Below are 26,351 nucleotides of genomic sequence, written 5' to 3' on the forward strand. Positions count from 1 at the left end.
CGTGCTATTTGAAATGTAGATAATTTTTGTTCTTAATCTGTACACAAGGCAAAAACAAAAAAGAGCAACTGCACCTCAGAAAAACTGAAACAAGTCAATTTAGAAACAATTCTGCCTGTATCTCATAAATCCTCATTTCTTTCCCCCCTTTTTTATTGCAAAAAGGTAGAAATATTTGTTACACAGAACTTTATAAACTCCTTATTTCTCAAGGGATTTCATAGAATTATACTTGTGATATCGTACTCCTAAACATCTCTATATTCTCAACCTGTGAGGTCACAAATAATGGGTAGTTTGGACTTTGATTGAAAAAGAAAGTAACTAGAACAAAAATTCTTAAAAAACACAGAGATTCTGTTTTAATACATACACCCCTAGAGTAAAAAAGGCAGAACAAGGGAAATATGTATGGGCTAGATTCTGGACACAGCAGAATGGTCAAGCTGTGAGGGAGACAGTTATGGCTGCCTGATTCTCTACCCCGTTGTGACGCAGCTTAGAGCAGCTTTTTGCAGAATTTGCATTATTCTAACACCTGGGACAAAGTAATGGGCCAAACTGATATCTGCTTTAATTCAATTCCATCAGGGGTTCTCAAACTGGAGGTCGGGCCCCCTCAGGGGATGATGAGGTTATTACATTGGGGGTCACGAGCTGTCAGCCTCCACCCCAAACCCTGGTTATCTCCAGCATTTATAATAGTGTCATATATATTAAAAAGCATGTTTAATTTATTAGGGGGGTCACACTCAGAAGCTTGCTGTGTGAAAGGGGTCGCCAGTGAAGAAGTTTGAGACCCACTGAATGACATCATGGTGACACTGATGCATTTGACTATCATGCATTTCAAATGACTTAAATACAAACAAACAAAACACTGAGAGTACTTACCAAACAAGATAGGATGTAAAAATCAGGAAAAGTATGATGAGAAAACCACCAGCTGATACTCCGTACACCCAAATCTTAAGTCTACCATCTATTTTAAAATACATTGGGGTGGGGGAGGGGACAGGAGACAGAATACAAATCACATTTATTAAGCTTTATTTTACTAATACTTCTAATTCTTACCAGTCTATATATAAAGAGAATGCATAATGTCTTAACACATAAGAATAAAATTAAGGTTACTGACTGGAAACTGGTGCTAGGAGCTAACTAGAGCTGGTTGGAAATTTTGTGGCAAACTCTTTTCTGATTTTAAAAAAATGTGTTCTCTGTAAGAAAAATTTGATTTTGCTGTTTTTTCTTCATTATATTTATGGAAAAATAAAAATGAAATATTTTATTTCAGGTCATCCCACATAGACACAGTCTCCCCTCTTCCTGGCCTGCGGTGGTGTGTCACAGGAGTCAGATGACCACAGTGCATCCTGGGAAAAGTAGTCAAGGTAGGGAGTCCAGTCCATAGAAGATAATGGGGAAAAAAGGCAACCTAACTACAACTTTCATGAGGCACAGGTGGACACAGTTCAATACTGAGTTGGCCCAAAGAGAAATGTTTTAATTTGAGAATGCTGAAACGTTTCCTTCTGGTTAACAAAATTGACGATTCTGAATCAAAATCTTTTGTTCTGAAAGACATTTCAGGATTTTGCTGTTTGGTATAAATTCCAGATGATGTCAACAAATGTCAACATGAGCCAGTGGGAATAACAGACCAGAGACTGTACAAAACTCAATCTCATGTAAGAGTTGAAACATCACACAGATGCAGCCAATTATTGTATTTTCAATCTGAATGATGAGATTTTTTCAAAGATTACTGTTTTTTTTAAATTAGTTTCTTGAGGGAAGTGCAATTTACCTGGTACTACACTTTCCAATGCTACCAACACCTTGCTAGCCTGGGTTTTCAGTGGTGGTACAATGGGTCTTCAGTTCTCCCTTGGTATCACAGATGTTCTATAAGGAGCTTGGGGGAGTTACAAGAAGCAGAGGAATGCAGCCTCCAAAAACCATAAAACACCAAGAAAAGAGGCTCTGATCTTATGGGAAAGCTGTCCCTCTGTGCTACACTTGAGGCATTTCTTCCCTGCATCATGATTCCTTAGTCAATGACCCTCAACAGTTGCATTCTATCTCCCTCTATGGGAAGGGCTCATCATGGAGTGTCTGCTGACTTTGCTGTTGATATTTTTAATGGGTTAGGAGAGAAGCATGCTGCACCTCTCAACCTGAGCACGGATAGCTAGAAACCAGAGACCTAGAAAACACCCAAGTGGTCACACAAAAAGAGCCCCCTCGCCTGATTTGTTTCTTTCTGCTCTCCTTTGCTGGTATAAATGCAGGGGAGCATCCAGCCTTACATTTTAAACAATATTATTTAAATTACATCTTGACTTGAGGAATGTCTCTGTACCTGCACTCTGGCTTCATAGAATGTAGTTTAATAGTAATTAGATAAATAATTATCATTTGCTCCAAAACTAGATATGCATGGTCATGCAAAACATCTTAGGGGACACAAATGTCAGACTCATCAAGTTGTTATGAAATGTAATTTTACGTATACTTACAAATGTAACAAGCAAGTGAACTAAAAAATCAACTGTCAAACTTTAGAGAAAGGCACACATACCACTGTTGTTATATTGCCTCTCTTTCTGGACCATGCTCTGTTCTAAAAACCACTGACTGTACTATTAGCTTGGATATAGTAAATACAGAGATCTATTATTATATGCAAACCAAATAAGCTAATGTAACATTAAAGTTGATTTGAAATCACACATATCAAGACACTCAGGCAGCCTTAACTCTGTCCCGCATAATATAATAGGAACTTTCATTACATTTCCCAATTTTGTGTGATCATCACAGACTAATTTGCAAACATAAGAAATACAATACAATACAATACAGTCATTTTGTGTATTATAGAGTTAATCTCCTTGTGGAGAACTTAACTTGTACGCTTGAGACTTCAGTCTATCAAAATGTCCATCTTGATGTTTCTTCACTATTGTTTTTTGGCATACAATTACTCTTATAAATATTGTTTCAAAATGGGGGAAAAGTAAAATAAAAATTTTAAAACGTTTGCAGTGGGGAAGAAAAGATCAACCAAAGCTAGAAGAGCAAGCCAGTGTGTTTGTTTCTGAAGACTCTGTATTTTCTGAAGTTCTCCCATTGAAGAATTTTGCCAACCAAACCTAGTTGTTATAGTTGTGCTGTTCCCCAGAATTGTTGGTTAGGTTACTCAATAAAGAATAACATCTAAACTGGTAATCAGATACTATATCCATGGGTGAAATCCACCTCCTATTGAAGCAAATAGGAAGTCTGCCATGTATTTAAATAAGTATTAACTCAAGATATCATGTCAGTGCACAAATGCTAATTTCTGACCAGATTGTGATACCCTAATTCACAGCTACTGTAGCACCTTAACTCCACAATGGGACTACTTGAGGAACAAATTGCTACTCATTGTAAAGGTATCACAACCTAATACATAATCTCTTTCTTCTGGGTAAACCCTTTTTAACTAAATTCAGTTTGTGTCTATATTCATTAGCCTATTTTTTCCCCACATCCTTTCAAAACACGACAACACATGATTAATCAAACCTGTCTCCAGTCATGAAACCTGTAAGAAATCTTATGTTTAAGACCTTTAGAAATGCTAATGACGCAAGGTGTCTTTCCCTGGTACCAAGCACATTTGTAGAACATCACTATTTAGTAGCCAGATGTGATTCCAAGTAACTCCAAGAACTCCATATGGGGGTGTTTTTGCCAAACATTATTGCTTCATTCAGTCTCTATTATATCTCAGCATAATAAATTATGATTATGCTGGATATGACAGCGAAGGAATAAACGAAGAGATACAAACTAGCATACTAGTCTCACAATTTAAACTCTCCTTCACAATCCTTGATTTTAAGATTTACAAAGTATTTCTTCTATAGAGAAACATGTATTCTTTCTATTCATTTTTTTTTACCTGGATTAAAAGGCTGAATAGACCATCCTTTGAAAATGTCATGCATTTTTGAGTTGACAGGTTTATTCTTTCCAGCACTGGTTTTAACATCAGCTTTCTTATCTTCCAAGCCTGGTACCTTCATGCAGTAATCCAGGAAACCATTTGATCTCATTATTTCTGTATATCCTCTCTCACAACTGCAGACTCCACTCTAAGCAACAAATATTTGTTTAGTATTAAACCACATAGTACATTCTACTAAGCATGTCAAGGAAATCTGTGATATTTTTCTGATTCCCCCCACACAAGTATTCTGTGACTTGCTTATATTTATATTCTCAGAAATGTCTTACACTATGCACACAGACAGTGAAAGGCCCATGTACACAGTATATTTTCCCAATCATAATAATAAAGTAAAATATTTTATTAATTTCAACAGCAGCCAAGCTAGAATATCACCACTAGATAAAAGGAAAACCCACAGAGACAGGGCTTACAAAATACAATGGATGAGACCAAAAATACCACATGAAAACCAGTGAAGTCAATGGAAGATTTGCTGTTCACTTCACTGAGCCCAGGATTTCACCCACTGAGCCTGCTTACAGAACTGTGTAACCAACCGTAGCTACACATTCTGAGACAAAAAGAAAGCTTGTTAATATGTGGTTATGGCTGAGAAACTATCACTAATTTAAAGGAAAACAACAACAGCATGGGAACCCTTTCAAAGAGCAATGTTTGAAGTCAGACACCTAGGGCTTGATTCAAAGCCCACTGCACCTGCTATTCCTGTTGACATTGGTAGGTGCTGCAGATGCCCAGCATCTTTGTAAATCATGCCACTTTAGGTGTCTAAGACACTCAAGTTTGAAAATGCTGTTTATTAGAGACAAGGTGGGTGAGGTAATAGCTTTTATTGGACTAACTTCTGTTGGTGAGAGAGAAATGATATTACCTCACCCACACTGTCTCTCTAATATACTGGGACCAATACAGCTCTTTGCTTATGTCAGTCTAGATCATGGCCATTAGGCATACCCCAGAGTAAGGGATGGCATGGAGCTGAACCTCTCCAGGGCAAACATCCAACCTCAGGGTGCCTGGCAGAGTCCCCAGTGGGCAGGGGGATGTGCCTACTATACCACCTCTCTGGGGTTAGTTGTTTGCTTCTCTGTGCACCAGCCTGACTCTGTAAGCTTGGGGATGTGTCACTGCCTCCTCCTGGCTCTCTCTGTCCCCTCCCAGGGAGTAGAAAGGGAGAAGTCTTTGAGCTCCCATCTTTAAAGAAGTTCCAGACCTCTCATATCTATAGTCAACAGCTCAGATAAAACTCTTAATTAAAAAGCAAACCAGAAATGTATCAGTCAACCCAGCTCAGATTTGTGCAAGTCACCTTCTCCTCAGGATCTAAATTCTAAACACAAATTCCCAGAATCATCTCTAGGTGGTGTCATGTACACACCATTGGTAGAGGGGTTAGAAAGCTTCTAAGATGTTCGAGATAAGAGAATTCCTAAAATATCTTCTGCAGCAGCCGCGTACCTGGGTGCAGTAGGTGAATGGTTTTTTGCACTCTGGATTGCAGTGTCTGGTTTCAGCAGGCTGGGTGTGAACAGAACAACCTCCTGTAAAAGAAATTCTCATCACCACGTACTTTCAAGAATACATTTTATAATGTTTTGAAAAAGATTAATGCTCATCTTTCTGGGGTTGAATAGCATTTTTTTGCTTATTTTAAAATTTATTTATATGCTCTTCTATGGAGCTTCATCATCATAGTAGCTCTGTATGACTCATTAGTTAAGCTAGCTTCACAAGGCAGGGAATTTTTATCCATTTTACTGATGGGGAAAAGGGGTAGAGAGAGATTAAATGACGTTCCTGAGGCCACATAAGAAGTCTAGAAGATTTCCTGTATCTCACACTGGCGTCTAATCCACACTGGCGTCCACTACTCCTTGTACTGCTTGAAGCTTTCATATGAATATGGAAAATGCGAACATAAGAACGACCATACTGGGTCAGACCAAAGGTCCATCTAGCCCAGTATCCTGACTTCTGAAGGTTGCCAGTGCGAGGTGCCCCAGAGGGAATGAACAGAACAGATAATCATCAAGTGATCCATTCCCTGCTGCTCATTCCCAGCTTCTGGCAAACCATCCCTGCCCATCTTGGCTAATAGCCATTGCTGGACCTATCCTCATGAGTTTATCTAGTTCTTTTTGGAACCCTGTTGTAGAACCAGCTCCTTTAACTACTTTGCTATCCTTGCAGCTAATGTTTGTTATATAACATTTTTTAAAAAAATCTTTATATATAGGAGTAGGGTGGGAAGATTTCTGTTTTCATATCTACCTATTTCCTCATTTATATAACCAGAAAGAGATCCTAGGGACTAGCAAACCATGTGGATTCACTGGGCCTGGAAGTGCTGACCATATAGTATGCTTTTCTATTGATAGAGGTGGAGGGGTGAGTGGATGAAGATTCCTGGTGCACAAAAGGGAAGAAGAATTGCAGAATCTGCAAGCACCCATGCGGTTTCTCCTTCTTTCTCTAAAATTATGTAACACTCACACTGATAACGGATATACAAACTGGCCCACTCAGGCCTTTTTAGTGAATTCATATTTGTGTTTGAATCACCAACAAAACCTGGGCATAAATTGGCAAATCATCTTATTTACATCCTATTTGTTACAATGATCTGATATGAAGTTGGTGAATTCATATCTGTGTTTCCTAACTAAATTCAAACACAAATAAGTCATTATTAAAAGGACCTAATCAGACAATACAAATTGAGCTTTGGGAAATCTATGTCCAAAATCAGCTAACAATGGTTTTTGTTTCTTTCAAGTTTCACATAATTTTAAAAACTCTTTACATTTCCCTCCCATGCTAACCCTAATAATTCTCAGCTAAGCTTCCACATTGTGTCCCATGCTTTGTAGACATACCTGTGACATTTACCCCATCTGAACGCTGGCACCACACAGTACGTTCATTATCTCTCCAAAGGCTGGTTTTCCATGCATAGTTATAACATTTCCCTCCTACAATTTAAACAAGACAAAGCAATTAACCTTCCCATAACTATAAAAACATAAACCTGTAGTGGAATAAAGCCAAGGGCTGTGGCTTCAGTACCTGAACAAGGTCGTGTCTCCAAGACTTGCTCAGGACAGCTGTCTCGGTTTTCAAAAGACTGAATGATAAAGGTTCTTGACCGAGACTGGCGACCAGTGGTCTCAAAGCTCCTGCCATCAATACACGTTAGCTCACATGAGCTCCACTCTGACCATCCTGTCAAATGGCAATCACCTACATGTCAAAAGAATAAGACACTGTTATCCGAAGGAGACAGCCTCAAAGGATGGTTTAAACATACAGCTAGTCTTTTGGAAATAATGCCAATTATAACCCACTAGCATGGCTTCTTCTGTTATTTTTGTATCTGCAAAATAATGGAAAACCTCTTTCAAAAGATCTAAAACCATCAGGGTGAACATGCAGCTAATCTGTAGAATCACAAATTCTTATTACTGTCACCTTCATTTTCTCTCCCCCATGCCCTCCAACTGCTTGGCAGAAAGTCTGCTGTATCTTGTCTTGGATTACATTAGAAGCTCTTTGTAGGCTGTATCTTCTTGTGTACTTGTATTAGAACAATAGGGCCCTGAGCCTGATTGAAGGATGTTACCACAATGCAAATAATTAATAGCGGTTTGATTTCTGATACTAGTTATGACTGTTAAAACTAGAGAGGGATCCCTGCCCCCTGAGAGCTTACCTGGGCAAGGCACAGAACATGGCAATTGTAGTGCATTGTCTTTTGATGGCAGTTCTCCACAAAATGCATTTTTTACTTGCTTGGATGGAACAGACATAGAGGCATCATGAACTATACACGTGAGGTTACGGATTTGGAATCCTTCACCGCATTGTCCACCCTGTGAAAGATAACAATCACATGTTGCTAACTTAAACAATAATCAAATAATAAATAATAATAAATGAATTTATATAGCACTTCCACCTGGAAGGATTTCAAAGTGCTTTACAGACTCTAGTCTCAATCCACAAATGTATTAGGTGCCTAAACCCCACACATAAGCACCTAAATCTGGGATTTAGGTACATAAATTCCAGTTTTAGGCTCCACTGTGATCCCTAAAACTTCTGCCAAACCATATAGGTGCCTAAACTCACTCCCACCTCCCCGTCCCCTACATTTAAGTATTTATCCACACTGGAGCAGTCACTGGACCTGAGAGAGAGAGTGAGACTGACTCTGTAGCCTGCTGCTTACGGCACCGACCTGTGAGATGGAAAACCCAGGGTCCAGTGCCCCAGCTCCAGTCACTCTTTATTCAGAGTGGAAGAGCTTCAACACAAGCGATTGAGGGAGCCCACATCAGACTATCCCATAGCTCAGTGGTTAGAGCACTATTCTGCTAAGTGGGAGAGACCCGTTAAAATCCTTACCCACCTCTGGCAGAGGTGGGAGTTGAATCTGGGTTTCCCATGTCCCAGGTGAGTGCACTAATCACTAGTTTTGGGTAGTCTGGCTAAAAGTTATAAACTGGGCAGCAGCGGCAGCAGCACCACCTCTTCCTCCAGTCATTTTGTGTGGAGCAAGGCATGCACCTAATTCATTCTCACAAGAAATGCCTTTGGCAGCTTTGCTGCCTGACTGCAGGAGAAGGGTTCCTGTTTGTGGATCTCTAGCAGAGGTAGATGACTTCTTGCAGCCTGGACTTAGGCACCTCTTTCTGAGAGTAAGGCACAGTTTAGGTCACACCCCCCATCAACAACTCCCACTGTCTAGCTTAGATGGCACCTTGCCTGGCGTGCCGGCTTTTGTAGATCACATTTTTAGGTGACTCTCTCTCCTGATTCATTGCATAGGATGTCTAGGTGCCTAACACAGGTATTGCAGATTGCAGTGTTGTTCCTGTGATTTTCTAGGTGCCCAAAAGTCAGGCGCTGTAAAGTGACTCTGAGCATTGCAATGCCTAAGACCCTCTGTGGATCCAGACCTATGTAACTAGATTGTGCCCACCTCCTCTGCAGGTTTGCAACGTTGCAGGGAGGGTAAACCTCCTTCTTGCACTTTTATGAAACAGCTGTGATTGGGCAGGCAGGAAGTAACAGGTTCCTCCCCATATGCTCTGATCAGCAGATCTGGCAGGACTATAAGGGGAGGTGTGCTGCATGCATGAAGAAGCGTACCAGTGCACTTGCCTCTCCTGCACACCAGGAGGATGCTGTCAGGAGCTTCTCAGGGTCAGGACATGGAGATGGTGGTAGGTACAGCTCCACACTGCCCTATCAGGGACTGGGCCTCAGTGACATGATCGAGCATGATGTATACAGAAATTACTTTAGCCAGCACTAAGATGTAATCATCTCTAGGGTAGAATTGGCCATAACTGTTAAATAGCTGCGTAATTCTCTAAACAGTTTGGACAAGGAAGTAAAGAAGAGTACAATACCCCAGTGACTCTGCAGCAGGAATTCAAATTCACAGAGCACAATGACTGGAACTGGCTTTTGATCATCTGGATAATCAGTAAGTGTGAAATTCATAGAGCTTTAGAAAATATTCTCATGATATTCAGACCTTTCCAATCAGCACTGGAAACTGAAATCCTCAGTTTCGCCACAGAATGGATATGTAATGGGTGGAAGGAATGTAGATTTCCATACATTCCCCTGACAATATATCACAACTCTGATCTTAGTGGTTAAAAGATGGTCAGTCTTTATAACAATAAAATCCTTGAACTCTTCAATGAGATGGCAGAGAATAGTATCAACAGCATATGTGTTTATTCTCCTTATTATGTGGACAATTAACAATTGAAAAAGCGGACAGAGACCACTCCTTTATATCATGCACCTTACTGACCTGTCATAAAAGCTTAGCAACTTTTGATTATCATGAAGTAGATCAGATCTGAACCAAAGCTGAAAGGCTCCATACCCTACCACCAGTCACCTGAGCCATACACCCCTTCAGGGTTGCTGTGGAATACTTATTGAAAAGCACTAATTTTATTGGAAAATCAATATCTTTTTATTAAACAGATGACAAAATGACAATCACACCTTGAAGGATGCTATCGGGAGGAGGGAAGATATGACTGTTGTAGGTGATGGGGTTTGTTGTCCTCTGTTTAAAGATGTGGACTTGTAATGATGTTATGTTTATTACATATGTGCTTTATGTAATATATTTATTACATATATGCTTGAGCTTTATGGAAATGAGCATTTTATAAAACTCCTTAAGTAAAAATTCTGCTTTTATTGGGCTACTCTGGGAAGTGATACTCTGGATCACCTGGAAGTAGATTCTTTGAAAAGAATGGACCTCAGTCACAGACCTAAAGGGCTACCTACCAAGTATATTTATTCAGCACTGGGCTTGGTAGCAGGAATCTCAAGACTGGCTTTCCCATATTCATGCAGTACCTTTCTCATTTTCTCTGCACCTCCTCATTGACAGGTAGTGAAATATAAGTGAGGGTATAAGGAGTTGGATTTAAAGCAGTTGGTAATCAAATGTCTAAAAGAAGTATTAGTGCAGATTTACTGTATGCAGCTAGACATTAAGTTTTCAACATTGTGTTTCAATCTAGTCTGTTTGTAACTTACTATTCTAAATTGCTATTTCACTGCAGAAGCCTCTGTTGCAGACTTGGATTAATGGTGCGTGAATAGCTCACCCAGGTGCCAAACTGGGTTGGAGTTCTTAGAAATTACTGGTGGAGACAGAATATGATATGGAAGGAATTCTCAGCAGACAGGGTCTAATCAAACTACTGTATATTTCAAACTTAGAAGAAAAGCACAAGGAAATGACTAATCGGTATTGTAGAGGACTAAAATGATATGAAAAGACACTTATTCTAGCTGACAATACCTCTACCTCTAATACAGTGCTGTCCACTATAAAGTCAGCCTTTTGTCAACACAGTTACTACACTGTGATACATCAGTGATATCTCTGGATATCCCTGTACTTGGAATAGGAAATAGCTACTGTATCTTAGATATTATGCTGTGGTAAATGTTTACCCTTTAATGGTGACCTCTGTTTATTATTTAAGGCTGGCTTTACAAACAACCAAACTTAACAACGTCCTTTCGTGGCACGGATCATCATATTTTTTGAAAATGGGAAGTCATGATGCCATTTACAGAGGACAGGAGAAGCCTGCTTTTTTACCATATGTGGTGCATAAATAACGCAGGAGAAAAATACTGGTCCCTATTTGCTTCCTAAAACTATGTAGGACCCATTCCTGAAGTTCCAACCATCCAGTAGAGTTCAGTGGGAATTTACTAGAGTAAGGATATCAATAATCAGCCCAAATTGAATAACAGGTGATAAACAGAGGAAGATCCCTGAGGAGGTTATTGGACATACATAGCTCCCAAGAGTAAGGTCTGCTTGGTAAATGTTCTCTCTCCTGAGGGAAAAGAGTTATTAATTAAGGGCCCAATTGGGTAACACTTTCCCTCATCAGCGAGCACCTATTCGGGTATTTGTGAGAAAGGGCTGCATGATCAGACATTGAGGGCCAGATTTTTGATGGTATTAGGCACCAAATGATGCAAATAGGTGCTTTTTAAAAAGTGTCTAGGCACCCAACTCCCAATTAATAAAAGTTAGGCACTTAGGCACTTTTGCAAATCCCACTGGGAGCCTCTCTGCACATTTAGGAGCCTAAATACCTTTGGAAATTTGGCATTAAATGCATCTAATTTAAATGATATTGAGGCCCTGGATAAATGATTTGTTAATGTTTAACTACGTCTCATGTTCCTTTAGTACCCAAATAATAAAAATTAGTAATACTTCATGTTGTTGATGTTTTTTATCCAGGTTATGATCAGATGTTATAGAGGGAAACATTCACACTCAGGTTTAATTTTCTGCCATTTATGTACCTTATTGCTTTAGGACTGGTAACGTTCACTGCTTCTAAAAGGTTTTCCACCTCTTTGAAGGCTGCAGGTTTGCTCCTTGCACAACTGGAAATGGCCTGTGATGCATGCAGGTTCATGGACAGTGGCAATCAGGGCTTGACTTGCACTGAACCACGGCACTGCCTTTGGGAGCTGGAAGTGCATTCCATCACTGCCAGAAGTGCATTCCAACGTATCTTTTTTAGGACACAGGGACTGACAGTAATACCTCTCTCTGGCTTAAATAATGTGAAAATCTGCAATGCACAGCATCTGGTGGGCCAGGCTCTACTTCTAAGCATGCAAACAGCTCTACTCATTCACACCAAACAACTAATTTAGGATTAAAATGGTTACTATTCTAAGACCACGGAATATTTTACAGGTATCCTATAATACAGAAAAGATAAATATTGTAGACTTCTCATAACTAAGATTATTGTTTATTTAACCATGTCAGGCTACTTTCACAACAGATTTTTCTGGTGTCATTTTAGTCAAAGTCGATTCAACAGAACACCTGTGAAAAACAAGATTTTTGATACCTTGGAAGGTGAATTTAGGATTCATTCCCTGAAAAAAATTAGAAGTAAATTGCCTTACATTTATATAACATGCCTCCTCCTTAACAGCTTTGCTAAAATACATTGTAAAGGAACCACTCCTCCTTCCACCAACTCCCATTGAAGTGCAGCCACCTCTGACAGCCATTTAGTAGAGCACAGAAAGACAACACAATAGTTTAGGGAGGAAAGAAGAATACTGTATCCTACTGAAAGTGCAGGGTGAAATCTGGGGTAGACAGGATGTAATTACTTTATCTCAGCTGAAATTTGGCCAGCCTCCAGATTTAACATGCTTCTATTTTGCAAAAGGTGCCGTCAACTTAATAATCTTAGCAATATGTCAGGGTGTCGATTCAGTACCTAACTCAGAGAGTAGTGTCCACTCCCTTATCACCAGCACTATTTCCTACAATTAAAGGCCTGTCATCTAGTACTCATCAGAACTAACCCTGTTTACTTGGACAAGATTAGATCCCAGAGAGTTAGGGCTACAAAAATATTACATTTACATGCCTGGGTCACATTATCAGTTGTACCTGGTTTGTATTTAGCAGAACTGAAAAGAGCAGAAGGAAAGGGTGGCCCTAAGTCATCTTGCTGCTTCCCTGATTGTGGACCGGCCAAGGGTCAAAACAGTTCCAGTTCCAATTTACAATGGGCTAAGGCTGCTCTAGATTATGCCAGCTGCAGCAGTCATCACAGGCACACTTGCTGTATCCTCTCTTCCTTCTATGGGAGAAATGTGGGAGCAGATGATGGCACAAAGCCTGCTACATCATGATAAGGGTAGATCAGAAGAAAGGCCAGGGGATCTGCACTTGCACACACATCTAATGGCCCCCAACACTCTTTGCCTCTTAGTGTGGAACAGCAGCCATGGTGAGATCTGCACTGAGGTCATGTGCCCTGGGTGAAGGGAGTGGATTTCCTCTTGGCATTTCACCCATACTTCTTCCTCATGGAGGACAGTTAGTACGGGTTAATGGAGGTGAAGCAAATTTCACTCTGTAGGAGTAACTTCGGTGTAGAAAATTCACAACAATTTAATTACAAATTAATTCACATCAATTACTAAGGAGAGGGGGGAAAAGTGTAAGAAAAATCAGTGCAAGCACAAAGCAACATGAAGATAGTGAGAAAATGCAGATTCCCATTGATAACAAAGCAAGGGGGGTATGTGTGCTATGCATTGCAATTTAAGAGTCTTTTACATTTGCAGGCCATTTTGATAACTCCACTAAGAAGAAGTAATCAACACCCACAGAATAACTTTAAATTGAAGTGTTTAAGACATTATAAATGTCTAGGGACATCAGTTATTCTTGGGGTCATTGTTATTACTACTTCCAAAATCTGCTACATACATTTGCTTGCTAGCATTGCTGTAAGTAATTATATAATGGTTTGCTAGAGCTGCACTCCAGGAAGAGTTGGCGGAACTCAATTCGGTACTGATATATGTGTACACTGTTATGACTTGCACTGTTACAGTTAGTTTCTAAAGCTGTGACTTCAGTGCAGCCTGTAAGTACCTACAAGGGGAACACATATTTGAGAATGGGCTCTTTAATCTAGCAGAGAAAGGTATAACGTGGTCCACTGGCTGGAAGATGAAGCTAAATAAATTCAGACTGGAAATAAGGTGCAAGTCGGCAAAGTGAGGGTAATTAGCCATTGGAACAATTTACCAAGAGTTGTGATGGATTCTCCATCACTGGCAATTTTTAAAACAATATTGGATGTTTATCTAAAATATATGTTCAAAGGAGTTATTTTGGGGAAGTTCGATGGCCTGTGTTATACAGCAAGTCAGACTAGATGATCACAATGGTCCCTTCAGGCCTTGGAATCTATTAATCTAATGACTGGATAAAACACAATAGTTCTACGCATGATGAACTCATTTTGTTTTAAAGTGTATGTTAGCATGGTCTAAATGGCAGCAAAAATACTTAGTTCTCTGAAAAGCTGTATAAATTAATTGTGCCACCTAATTGTGCCATTTATCATTATGAAATGCTTTTCTACGAGCATCACTTGAGAAGCGCCTCATAAGCATAACAACAAGACATACCTCTACTTTGCATGGTGACCATGCCCCGAGAATCCAAGTGTAGCAGGGTTTTACAGGACAGTTTCTGTACTGGGTGAGCTGTGTAGGGCATAGCCTTCCTTCTCCTTGTGACTGCATAATTATGGACCGAGTACGTATCATCTGGCCTAAACAAATAGAAAAGACACCAGTACATAGGATTTGTACTAGAAATGGAGAATTTACTGTAAATCGAAAAGTTTCCAATATTATAGCGATGTTCTAGTGAGTGGTGAATAATGAAGCAGACTACAATGCCAGGTAGTGGAGATACTTTGAGTAACATAAAAAAGGGGAGAGCTTAGAAAACTCTGGTGCTCAAGCCACATGTAGCTCCTTTCATGTGATTCCTGCAGGGTACTTGTGTTTGACTGCTATTCCATTCATTCTGCCGGACTACCAGGTTAATTATCCCAGAAGACAGCCATTTTACAGCAGCACGGGAGTGTTAGGAAAGATGGGAATGAACTCGTAACACGATACTATTGTATCGCTGGATGAGAACACTGCCCCAAAATGCAATATTACCACATGCCAATGCAATAGTGGGCTGAATATGAGGCAGTGGGGCCTAGCAGGAAGAGAACTGAACTGGGACTCAGAAGACCTGGGTTCTATCCCTGGCCTTGCCATTGACCTTGCACAAGTCTCTGTGCCTCACTTCCCCCACCTGTAAAACGGGACTAATGATGCTGACCTCCTCTGTAAAGCACTCTGAAACTTGCTACATGAGAGCTAGGTATTATTATTGTTACATGAGACCAACCTGTGATTTCTTTGTGGCTATCAGTAAGATAACAGAGCAGCTTGTCAGTTAGTCTTTCTTCTCTTTCTCTCCCCCCCTTCTCTGTCCCAGTGTTCTTTCCTTCCTTCTCTTTCAGTCTCTTTCCTTCTCTCTCCCCATATTCTTCTCCTCAAACCTCTTTATTCTCTCAATTGATCTATCTTCTCTCCAGTGTCATTTCTTCTCTCTTCTTACCCAGCACCTCTCTCTCTCTCCTGCAAGCCTCTTCCTCTCCTCTTTTCTCCTTCACCCCTTTCTCCTTCTGTAAGCCACAGTAATTTCATCTTTTCCACATCCTCCCTTCCTTAGAATCATTCTGTCTTCCGTGCCTGTGAAGGCCAACAAAGCTGAAACATCAGCACAGCTTAAGGTTGTGATCCTGCATCAGGATCTGCTAGTCTCCTAAAGTCAATGGGACTCCGTACAGGTGCAGGGATTCACTCTAGCAGATCCTCATGCAGGACTGAGATCTCTGGTTGTACAGTAGAACGTCAGAGTTACAAACACCAGAGTTACGAACTGGCCAGTCAATCACGCACACCTCATTTGGAACCAGAAGTACACATCAGGTAGAGATAAAAAAAATAAAAAGGCAAATAGAGTACAGTACTGTGTTAAACGTACACTACTAAAAATAAAGGGAAAGCAGCATTTTTTTCAGTTATAAGCTTTTGAAAGAACAGCTATAACGTTTTGTTCAGAGTTATGGACATTTCAGAGTTACGAACAGCCTCCATTCCCGAGTGTTCTTAACTCTGAGGTTCTACTGTATTGTCATACAAAGTTTAATTATTGATAATGTAAGTTCTGATACAGCAATGAGTTATTCCCTTCTGTGTTTGTTTTTAATGCTATTCAAGATTAGATAGATAGATAGATAGATAGATAGATAGATAGATAGATAGATAGATAGATAGATAGATAGATGCCCATTATCATCTCCTTGTGACTTTACAACTGCTTATAGAAGCGCAGTGGAAAGTATTTTGATTTTTCTTTAATTAAAGCCATCTGAGCGTTCCATCTCTTTCTATGAGGACTTAATGACACTGCTGACAAACTAACATACAGTGCTGCTATGGTGTGCCTCTATATTGAGTTAATCAATAAAAATAAGGTAGAATATATAATGAATGTTTATCATTATTATTAGCTCATTTTGCACCAATAAGTTTTTTTGTATAACTATCTTAGCAAAATATTTGGAGAAAACGCTTATCAAGTTGATCCTGAATACGTTTAGTAAATATTCAGTGCTGTGGTTACATCAATCTTATTACTTTAAAACATGTTTTCCAAATATATTCCATGAAATACATGACTAAATCCTGATGTATTATTAAATATTACAAGCTACACAACTCTGATGGCAGCATCATTTTTATCATTAAACATTCCAATATGTTTTCACTGCATTTTTAACAAAGAAAATTTGATTTTTATGACTAAATTATATGCAACTTGCTGGAAAACTGCAAGCACTCTAATAGTCATTACTGTCCATAACCACTTTTACAATGTCCATTAAGATCCTATTTATTTTCAGTGAAAACTCTCTAACCCACTGAATGGAAAAGAAAAATTATGTTACCATTTCAGAAATAATAGAACTGAACACCATTCATTAAAATAACAGCAATCCTACTTCTTACTCCTTTCCTTTCCTTACAAAAGTCAGACTCACAGAAAATGGCTCTCTCACAAAATGTTCCAATTAGAACCCTGGTTACAATTAAAAGGGGGGGGGAAATCCACATACCGTGCAACCAAGTGACATTTAAAATCATATTATGGACAGAATTTCTGCCTTAGCTTTGAAGGAACTGAATCTGAGAAACAGTAAAAATAAAAAGGGTCTCCTTAAGTGACGGATTATGAACACCTGAAATGGATGTAAGCAAGGCATGTCCAATGCTAACACTGCCAGTGAAGGAAGCACTTATGGTAAGGTTCGCCAATTGGGATAGCAATACTGTAGATGTGCTCTTAAACAGAGATGGTCCAACACAAATGCATGAAGCAAATGTTCCTGAAATCTGTGGAAGCTAAGAAATGGAGCTGACTCCTCATTGTAGTTATTATGGATACAGAGCAGCCAATTTTTAACTGTTTGTCTTACAGCTATGCTTAGAAATACAAAAAGAAGTCAACTGTTGCTAAGAACTGAAGTAATAAACGTCTAGTGAGTGTGATTCCTAAAAGATGATTTTTTTTATTTTGCTGGCGAAAAGGAAACCCCTTTAAGAGCTGCCAATGGGCAATCTTGCAAAATGATTGTCTATATGTTCACAATGCTGTTCGCCTGCTATGAGCCCTGGTATGCCATTTTAAAACCCATTTTAAGACTATTTTCTGCTGAGTTGTTATCCCCTGGAAACAGGGATTTGTAAGAGAATTCCTCAAAAAAGCTTTCGTCAACACCAGTATATTCAGCTATCACAGAATCAGATTTTGTGCTGTGACACAACCTCATAAATCCTCGTGGTTAAAAAGCAACTCAGAATATCAGTGGGTTGAAGCAAGGGACTCAGGTGGTTTGCGGTCCTGGCAGGATTATTCCCACCAGTACATTTCCTTTGTCCTCTCTAGTTTTGAAAGTATCAGGAAAGAGGGTTGCCACTAATTCTCTTGGAATTGAACATAAATTCAAGTGTCTAATAACAAAGTGATCTTTTAGCTTACAAAATTTTAATGATTAAAAACCTTTAAACTCCTGAAAAGTACTTGTAACACTATGAACATTAATGAAGTAATTTGCTTTTATCTGTGCTGAGACTGGCATATTTTTTGGCAAAATTAAAATTGACTGACAATTGACAACTTTCATTTTTAAGAACAAAAATATCAGATAGCCTAGTCGTTGCATGACATGAAATATTTTCCTGATAGCTGCTATACAAGATAGTTAGCTCACCAATAAACTACAAAATCACAGGATACTCCTGAACTTGACCCATCTTTGCTATCTCCTTTCTCATGATGCTGTAAATAAATCATTGCAAAATAAAAGGAGTAGCTCAGTGCTGAAAGGGCATTTTCCCCTGGGACTATGCACTGAAGTGGATTCCTTAAAGCTCTGATTCTCTGTCTACATACAGTAGACAGGTGGTCAGTAGCAACTCAAGTGGAAGAAACACTGAAAAAGTTATTTACTCTGTAGATATCTCATTGATAGAGACTGTTATCTTCATAGGTTTGAAATGAACTTTCTCCCTGTACAATCTCTGGACTGGAAGTGGCGGTGTAAAATCTCTATTGGTTCTTGTATCTCTCAGTGAACAAACTGAATTTCTCTTTCATCTGCTACGTCCTATTGAACGATCTGAAAATGCAGAGATAAAGGCTGCTGAAAACTGAAAGTGTGAAGTGCCTCTTCACTTCCCTCAAACCTGTCAAAAGTTCTGCAAGAAAAGATTGCTGGGCTTATTGTTCCTTGTTACTGCAAATTTTCATTTGGAACCATGACTATATTTTCATCACAGGAGAGCACTTTTACAATCAAAGAGCCTCCTCCCTTTTCTTGCCTTCCAACCCCACCGAGCAAAATGTGACATCCGTGGAAACCAAGATGCCTAAAATATCTGCCAAAGTTAATTCCAGACCACCTCAGCAGAAATGTTGATATCTGTTTACTGAGGCCTTGAGCTGTTGCAGACTTTTATATTCCCTATCAAACAAGTAGAGCAGAGCAGTGAGTGGATGGCTTCAAGTCAGTTAATATATGGCCGAAATAGGATTATGGAGACCAGGCTAGGTAACAGAGAAGGGAAGAAGAAGAAACCCATACAGCCTTGGTCCACTTAAAAAGCAATTGCACTACCAATGATCCAGCATGCCCTGTAGTTTAAATAGCATTGTTTAAACAAACAGCTAGGTCCCCATGCCCCCATCTCAGAAAAGGTTGTTTTTAGTGTCTTGTTTTTCAGGCCAGCACTATCACACCAGGCCTTAGTTATTTTCTGACCCAGTAAAAAACAGTCCTTTTTCAGCCTTATGAAAGATGTGAGGCAAAACCATAAGGGGTTTATCTCATATAAATTTCCTTACCAAAGAGAATTGTATTTGCTGGAGTTTCCTCTCAATAAGAGTCTTTCCAATACCTTCAGTAGGCTTTGGGTCAGGACCTTAGAGCACTATCCATTAGCTATAGTATTATAAATCCGTGTACAGCAGTTCCGCAGTAAGTAGGACTTCCAGCATATAAAACAAAGTTAGCTTATAGCACTAAATAGCATCCATAACAGAAACTGCTGAAAGCTATAGCTGTAACAGGCAAATATAATTTATTTCCATGCCTCACTAGGCTCGGCCAAGGCAGGAAAGAGAGATACACTTTATTGATCATCAGTTATAAGAATCAGTATGTTCCCCTTTTGCTGCTATACACCACAGCCACACTCTAAGCGACATACATGCCACATATATAAAAAAGATTTGGTGCTGTTCATCAAACCAGAACAGCATCCAATAGGGCACTCCTACAGACCATTAAAATATATCACAACAGAATAATTTACTATAAGAGATGGGCAGAATAAAAGTGTTAGTGATGTTGCTGAGTTAAGTGCCATTAAACCATACATGCATCAACAGTAAACTTTGATCTCATCAACAGTATTTCTGTTTTTTCCCTTTTACAGTAACTTATGTTTCCTGAGCAGGCACTTCACTAACTGAGAAAAGTCAGAGAAACAGATTCTTGTTTTGACTCTCAAATACTAAATAGGAGTGAGAGAGCAGTTGTAGCAGCAGTATATGCAGTTTATCTGCCATTGATTATTTTTGAGGAGTGTACAACTTATTATTTGGCAAATGAGGCTCAGGACAATGATAACAACAGTTTCCTTTGTTTATTGTTATCCTTTGCTGTTTTAAGTCTAATTTATGGCTCAGCACTGTTCCCACTAAAGTCAATGCAAAACTTCCATTATTTTCAAAGGAACAAGATCAGATCCTTACACTGTAAGATCCTCATAATAGGGACCTGTCTTTTTATTTGTCTGAAAAATGCAATGAACAATTATGAAACTGTATAATGATCATTATTATAATACAAGACAAAGTAACTAAAATTGAGAAGCCTCAAATTATGCTGTTGGAGGCATATACAGGCAGAATTAGATAAGCGCAGGATCTGTATCACAGTTGACCTTCAGCAATATACCAAGTTACTTAAGACAGGATGGTCTTAGTTTTTAATCAAGAGCTCAGACTGAATTTCATTTCAATAAACCTTTGCCCTCCCAGATTCTAACTTCCCCCTGCATCACAAACACGCAAGATGGGGAGGGAGGAAGAAGGAAACCACTTGTGCCAACAAAGAGCACATTTCTGTAACCACAGTCCTTTGAAAATGTGCTTCAGTTCTCAGAGGGCAAAACAGGCTGATGTTTACCTGCCCCAATTTTCTGTAACTAGGACCAAGGACAGGAAAGGGAATGGCTGCAGTGGAGGCTGTACTCCACAGGGGCCTCTTCTACCAGAATCTTGTGCAGGACTGGGACTTAAAAATACAATATAATAATTCTACCCTGGATCTTTACAAGCCTCCTCTTGGTATCCATGAGAGAGCTGCTGTGGATCAAGAAGACTAGACAGCCCAAGTTTTCAGACCCAGCCCAGACAACATATTTATCCTACTTTTAGGATTGGATTTAGCAGTTGCACAGAGCCTTGTTATAAAATTGAAGGATAAGCCCTTTATATGATCCTAAATCTCTGATGGATGCAAATGTAATCACAGCTATCATGGGTTCTCGCTGGGGACTGCATCTAGGATCTCCAGTTCTAAAACCATGAACCTCTATAGCTTGAGCTAAAGTAGTAAAAAAAATGGTTACTTATTGTGCAGTAATTTTTGTTCTTTGAGACGTGTTGTGCACATGTACGTTCCACTGTAGGTGTGTGCATGTCCAGAGTCATAATGAGTAGAGAAAAGTATACGCAAATGACCAGGTTGCCACCTTGAGTATATCAGCGATTGGGACTTTACTCAGAAACTCTGATGTAGTGAACTGAGCCCTGGTGGAATAAGCAGTTACTTTTGATGGAGGAGAGTTTAGCAAGGTCATAACAGAGTTGATACAGTCAGAGACCCAGTGTGAGATTTGCTGAGATGACACTGATTGACCCTTAATTCTTGCTGCATAGCTTACAAAGAGCCATGTTGTAGGCCCAAAGGATCTACCACAGTCCAAGAAAAGCCACATCTGAATGAACATGCAAGGTATGAAGAGCCTCCTCTGCCTTAGATGAATGGGGTTTCAGGAAAGACAAGTGAAGATTAATTGTTTGATTTAGGTGGAAAGCTAACACTACCTTGGGCATAAACATAGGATGTGCCCTAAGGACCACATCATTCTAAAAGTAAAAGAAGCTAAAGCAGCTAAAGCAGCTTCAAGCACTGAAATCCTCCTATCAGAAGTGCTTTCCACCAAAAACACTGTCTGCATTGTCAATAAAGATCATGAAGTTGTGGCCATAGGCTCAAATAAAGTTCCTATCAGTTTGAAGAGAACTAGATTCAAATCCCATACAGGTACCAGATCAGACACAGGAGGGTAAACATTGACCAGGCCCTTTAAAAACTCAAGAAACAGGAGGATGAGAAAATATGGAAAAACAGTCCACTGGCCAATGTAATGCAGAAATAGAAGTGAACCAATACTGCCTGGACCATGCTGGTGCAATGAGGATTAGTGATGCTTTGTTTTGTTTCAGCCTCCTGAGGACTCTTGGAATAAAAAGAACTGGAAAGAATAAAGTAAAAGATGACTGAACCAAGGAAGCAGAAAGCACCTGTGATGGAACCCAGGCTGCAACCCGCCCTCGAGCAAATCTCATATATTTGCTGTTGAGGTTTGTTGCAAACATATCTATTGTTGGGTATCCCTGGGGTGGAAAACCTGGAGGAGAACATCCAGCCTGATTGACTATTTGTATGGGTCTATGAAAACCCTGCCGAGGGAATCTGCTAGAGTGTTCCTCACTTCTGGAAGATGGAAGGCTTCAGGGACACTTTAAGACAAATACACAGATGCTACAGGATGCTAGCTTTCTAGCACAATTTAGATGACTCCCTGCTTGTTCAGATAAAATATAGCAGTTGTATTGTCTGTGAGAACTTGAATCACCTGAATCTTGATGGTGGGCATAAATATTTTGCAGGGCCAACATACGGCCCTAAACTCCAGCATGGTTATATGGGGGAAAATTTCATGAGGTGGCCAAACATCTTGAGCCTGAAGTTGACTGAGATGGACCCCCAGCCTTTTGTAGATGCATCTCTAGCCAGAGTCATTGATGGTTCTGAGGACAGAAACAGAACTCCCTTGCATACATTTATCAATCTAGAGACTGAAGCACCCATGCAGATACGCAAATCCACATGTTCAGAGAATGCCTACAACGTTGATATACTGAATGAAGCCAAGCTTGCAGACAGCAGAGGTGAAGTCTGGCATTTGGTGTTACATACAGGCACAAAGCCATGTGTCTGAGAAGCTGAATACAGGATCATATGATAATTGTTGGATAGCTTTCTGAAAGGAAGATTATAGATTGGACCTGTTCCTGTGGAAGATAAGCCATGGCTGTTCCAGTGTAGAGATCTGCTCCTATAAAAATTATGCCCTGAGTTTATTGTATCTGTGATTTGTCCAATTTTATTTTCAGGCCAAGAAGGGAGAACATCAACCTGATTACTAGGACACTGTTCTGGACATGATTTCTTAATACTGCTTGAACCAGCCAATTGTGCACGTAGGGATATATTTGAATCCCAAACAACTGCTGTTATGCACTTGGTGAAAACTCTTGGGGCTCAAGACAGGCCAAAAGAAAGCACAGTGTACAGGCAGTGGTTGATGTCTATCAGAAATTGATGGTACTTCCTGTGGGAGGGAGGTATTACCATGTGGAAGTGACCTGAACTTGATTTTCTTGATGAATTTGTTCAGCTTTCTTACATCTAGGATGGGGTGGAAGCCACCAGATTTCTTTGGGACCAGGAAGTACCAGTAATAAAATCCTTTCCTTCTGTGTTGGTAAGGAACTTCCTCTATTTCTCCGAAGTCTAGAAGAGACCATAGGCTCCTGAAGTAACATGAACTTCTTCTAAGAAGGGTCCAGAAAAGGGATGGGGAAGGTGGGCTGGAAAAAGGGAGGGAGATGAACTGGATTTCATATCCCTCCTTTACTGTGCTAAGTATGTATTTGTGCCTGATGTTCTGCAAAGCACAGTAAAAAAGAGACAGGCATAATCAAAAGGGAGGAGATATCATCAGTGTGTCATCCTCAATCGTAGAGTCAAAATGACTTTGAGGTAGTAACTGTCTTGTGAGAAGGGCCCGCCTCAGTGGAAGATGCCTGGTGACATTGAAAAGTTCTTGATCTTCTCTTAGGTTCTCTGATGGAACAATGGTCTCAGGTAGAGGTGTGATTTAAATAGTTTTCTTTTAGCAGCAGGAATATAGCTCTCAAGAAGTGAAGTGTTGCATGAGAGTCCTTCACATGTCATCTGTCCTGGCAGAGAACACTTAGAGCCCTCAAAGGGCAAATCATCAATCGTATTCTACAGCATTTTTTGGAATGCCGGAAGCCTGGAGACAGGATGAACACCTCATGGAGATGGCAGCGGTGACAGAATGTGAGTCACTGTCAGTGGCATGTATTGCTGCCTGAAGAGACATATAAGGGTAAGATGACACTCAGAAACTAAAGCTATAAACTGTTCCCTATATTCTTCAGCAACTTATCAGCAAACTTTGAGATGGCTGAATAATTAAGAAAATAAAATTTATATAAGAGATTGGTGATCATCATTTGAAGTATGGCAGTGGAATAAGCTTTACAACCTAGGGATGGCCTTAGACTGAGATTGGCAAGATTGCTCATTAGTCACTGTGACCGCCAGGGAACAAGGAAGTGGGTGGGTAAAGAAATAACCAATGTCTTTTCGAGGGATTTGATAACATCTATCCACCTGCTTCACCATAATGGTATAGAGGCTGCAGTCTACTGTAAAATCGTACTGGATCTAGAAGTGCTTTACTGATAGGAAGGGCAACGCTTCCTGGAACAGTAGTCTGTAAAATGTCCAGAAAAGCGTGTGGGTTCTCTTACACAATTTCTGCTTGGACTCTTAGTGAAGTAGTCACCTTTCTCATAAGCTCTTGAAAAAAGACTTAAAGGTCTCTGGGGGAGGAGATGTCGACTACAAGCTAACTGCTTCCTCTGGTGAAGATGAAGATATTTGAGAAGCAACATTAAGTGACTCCTCCAATAATTCTCCCTCCTTCACAGGATCCAGTACAGGAGTTTGAGGAATGTTAGCAGGATTCTGAGCAGATGAGTCCTGCACTATACAAGGAGGAGATTTCCTTCTAGATAGTGTGTGAGATGGAGGCCTAGAGTCTCTCACAGGGCAGCCCATAAAGGAAATGGCATAGACAGAGCCATCCACAGTGGAGGACACCATGTTGGAGCTTTTCTGTAAGGAACTCAATGCTCTTTAAGTCATCCATTCAGAAGACCTGTAAAGGGATCTGAAAAACCTGGATGGAGAAATAGTTTCCTCCCTTTCAGAGTCTGAAGAGAAAACAGAAATGTCCTCAGAATAGGGAGAAGCAATTGCCATCAGGGTTCTAGGAGGTCCAGGCATTGGAGAGAGATGATATTCAGAAACACATATCTGTTGTGGTGGTCGGAAGTTGATGGTACTGGTGGTACCAGTAAAACCTCAGACTGTGACAATGGTGCTAGGTGCATCATCGGTACCAGCAGTGCAGGGCCAATCTCTGAATGCACTGTCAGTGTCAGACACGTCAATGGTGCATGCATGAGAGAATCCGTTCAAAGTGCCAAATGTATTGTCGGTGCTGACAGCGCTGGTATGATCACCAAGTATGTTGACGATTCAGGGTGTGTCAGTATAGTCTCAAAGTGTCAGTGGTGCTGGGTACATAGATGGAGGAAGCAGTAGAGTCAGCTGTATCAAGGGGAGAATTAGGTAAGAAAAAACAAAGTAGTTCTCCTGTGGATAAGAAGGCCTGTGGAGTTGGAGGCACCTGAGGTGAGTGTACTGAGCTGATGGTGCTGGCAATGCTGATGCAGACTGAATTGGCTGAAGAGAGGAAGAAGGTCCCAGCACTGATAAAGGCACCAGTCTCAACAGGCCCAAGAGAGCCAGAGTCCATGGTGCGTCCTCAGATGGAATGGGTGAGTGCTTAGGTTTGTGGGGCTTTGAAGGAGTACCAGAGAACTTACAAGATTTACTCAGAGACCAAGTCTTAGATTCTCTGCCAGAGTCAAGATGTCTAGAACACTTTGAGTCTGATGGATAAGATGAAGCATGACATTTTTCACCCAGCTTGTGCTTCGAGTGAGAAGCAGCTGGAAGGGGCACTTCAGGCTGAATCAGAGTTCTCTGTATCTCAGTCAGGGCCTGGTTCAGATGCAGGTCACATTGCCTCCATCATGAGGTGAATCTTCAGACAATTGTCCCTCTGCTTTTTAGTCCTAGTGGGGAAGGAGGTACAAATGGAACATTTGTCCCTCACATGTCCCTCACTTAAACAGTTTAAACAATTGATGTGCTGTCTGTGAAAGTGAAAACAGTCCTGCACATAGCACATTGTTTAAACACCAGGGATTTTTTCATAATAAATCTCTTGGGAAAACTACTGAACTACAGCTCCCTAAGTAAACTATTAAACATCAACTAAGTATGTACAGAAATGCTGTCTAACCTGGCTCACCAAAGCAAAGCTATAGGGAGCTCAAATCATCATCTCAGGTAGTGAGAAGGAACTGAGAAGGAGGCGGTGGACAACTCCCATTTATGCCTTCATCTGAGACCATGAGGAGAACAGGGACATGTCCACTGGCTAGTGGTACTGCAGGCAAAAATCTTCGACAGGTGCACAGGGTGAACACACACCTGCAGAGGAATGGACGTATGCACAGCCACTTGAAGGAGAACTT

General features: G+C 40.2%; 1 protein-coding gene across 2 annotated transcripts in view; it reads right to left on the reverse strand.

The window, feature by feature from the left end:
* The window catches only part of THSD7B (thrombospondin type 1 domain containing 7B), a 529,845-nt gene that overhangs the window by 1,511 nt on the left and 501,983 nt on the right, over window positions 1–26,351 (reverse strand). For both annotated transcript variants that reach the window (XM_030580720.1, XM_030580719.1), the window contains 7 exons: window positions 14,567–14,712; window positions 7,740–7,899; window positions 7,097–7,270; window positions 6,907–7,002; window positions 5,489–5,571; window positions 3,959–4,151; window positions 895–982 (listed from right to left, as the gene is read on the reverse strand). In XM_030580720.1, coding sequence (XP_030436580.1) covers window positions 895–982; window positions 3,959–4,151; window positions 5,489–5,571; window positions 6,907–7,002; window positions 7,097–7,270; window positions 7,740–7,899; window positions 14,567–14,712 — 940 coding nt within the window. The remainder of the gene's footprint in view (window positions 1–894; window positions 983–3,958; window positions 4,152–5,488; window positions 5,572–6,906; window positions 7,003–7,096; window positions 7,271–7,739; window positions 7,900–14,566; window positions 14,713–26,351) is intronic.

This window comes from Gopherus evgoodei, chromosome 11 (genome assembly GCF_007399415.2).
Source record: "Gopherus evgoodei ecotype Sinaloan lineage chromosome 11, rGopEvg1_v1.p, whole genome shotgun sequence".
Taxonomy (NCBI): Eukaryota; Metazoa; Chordata; order Testudines; family Testudinidae; genus Gopherus; species Gopherus evgoodei.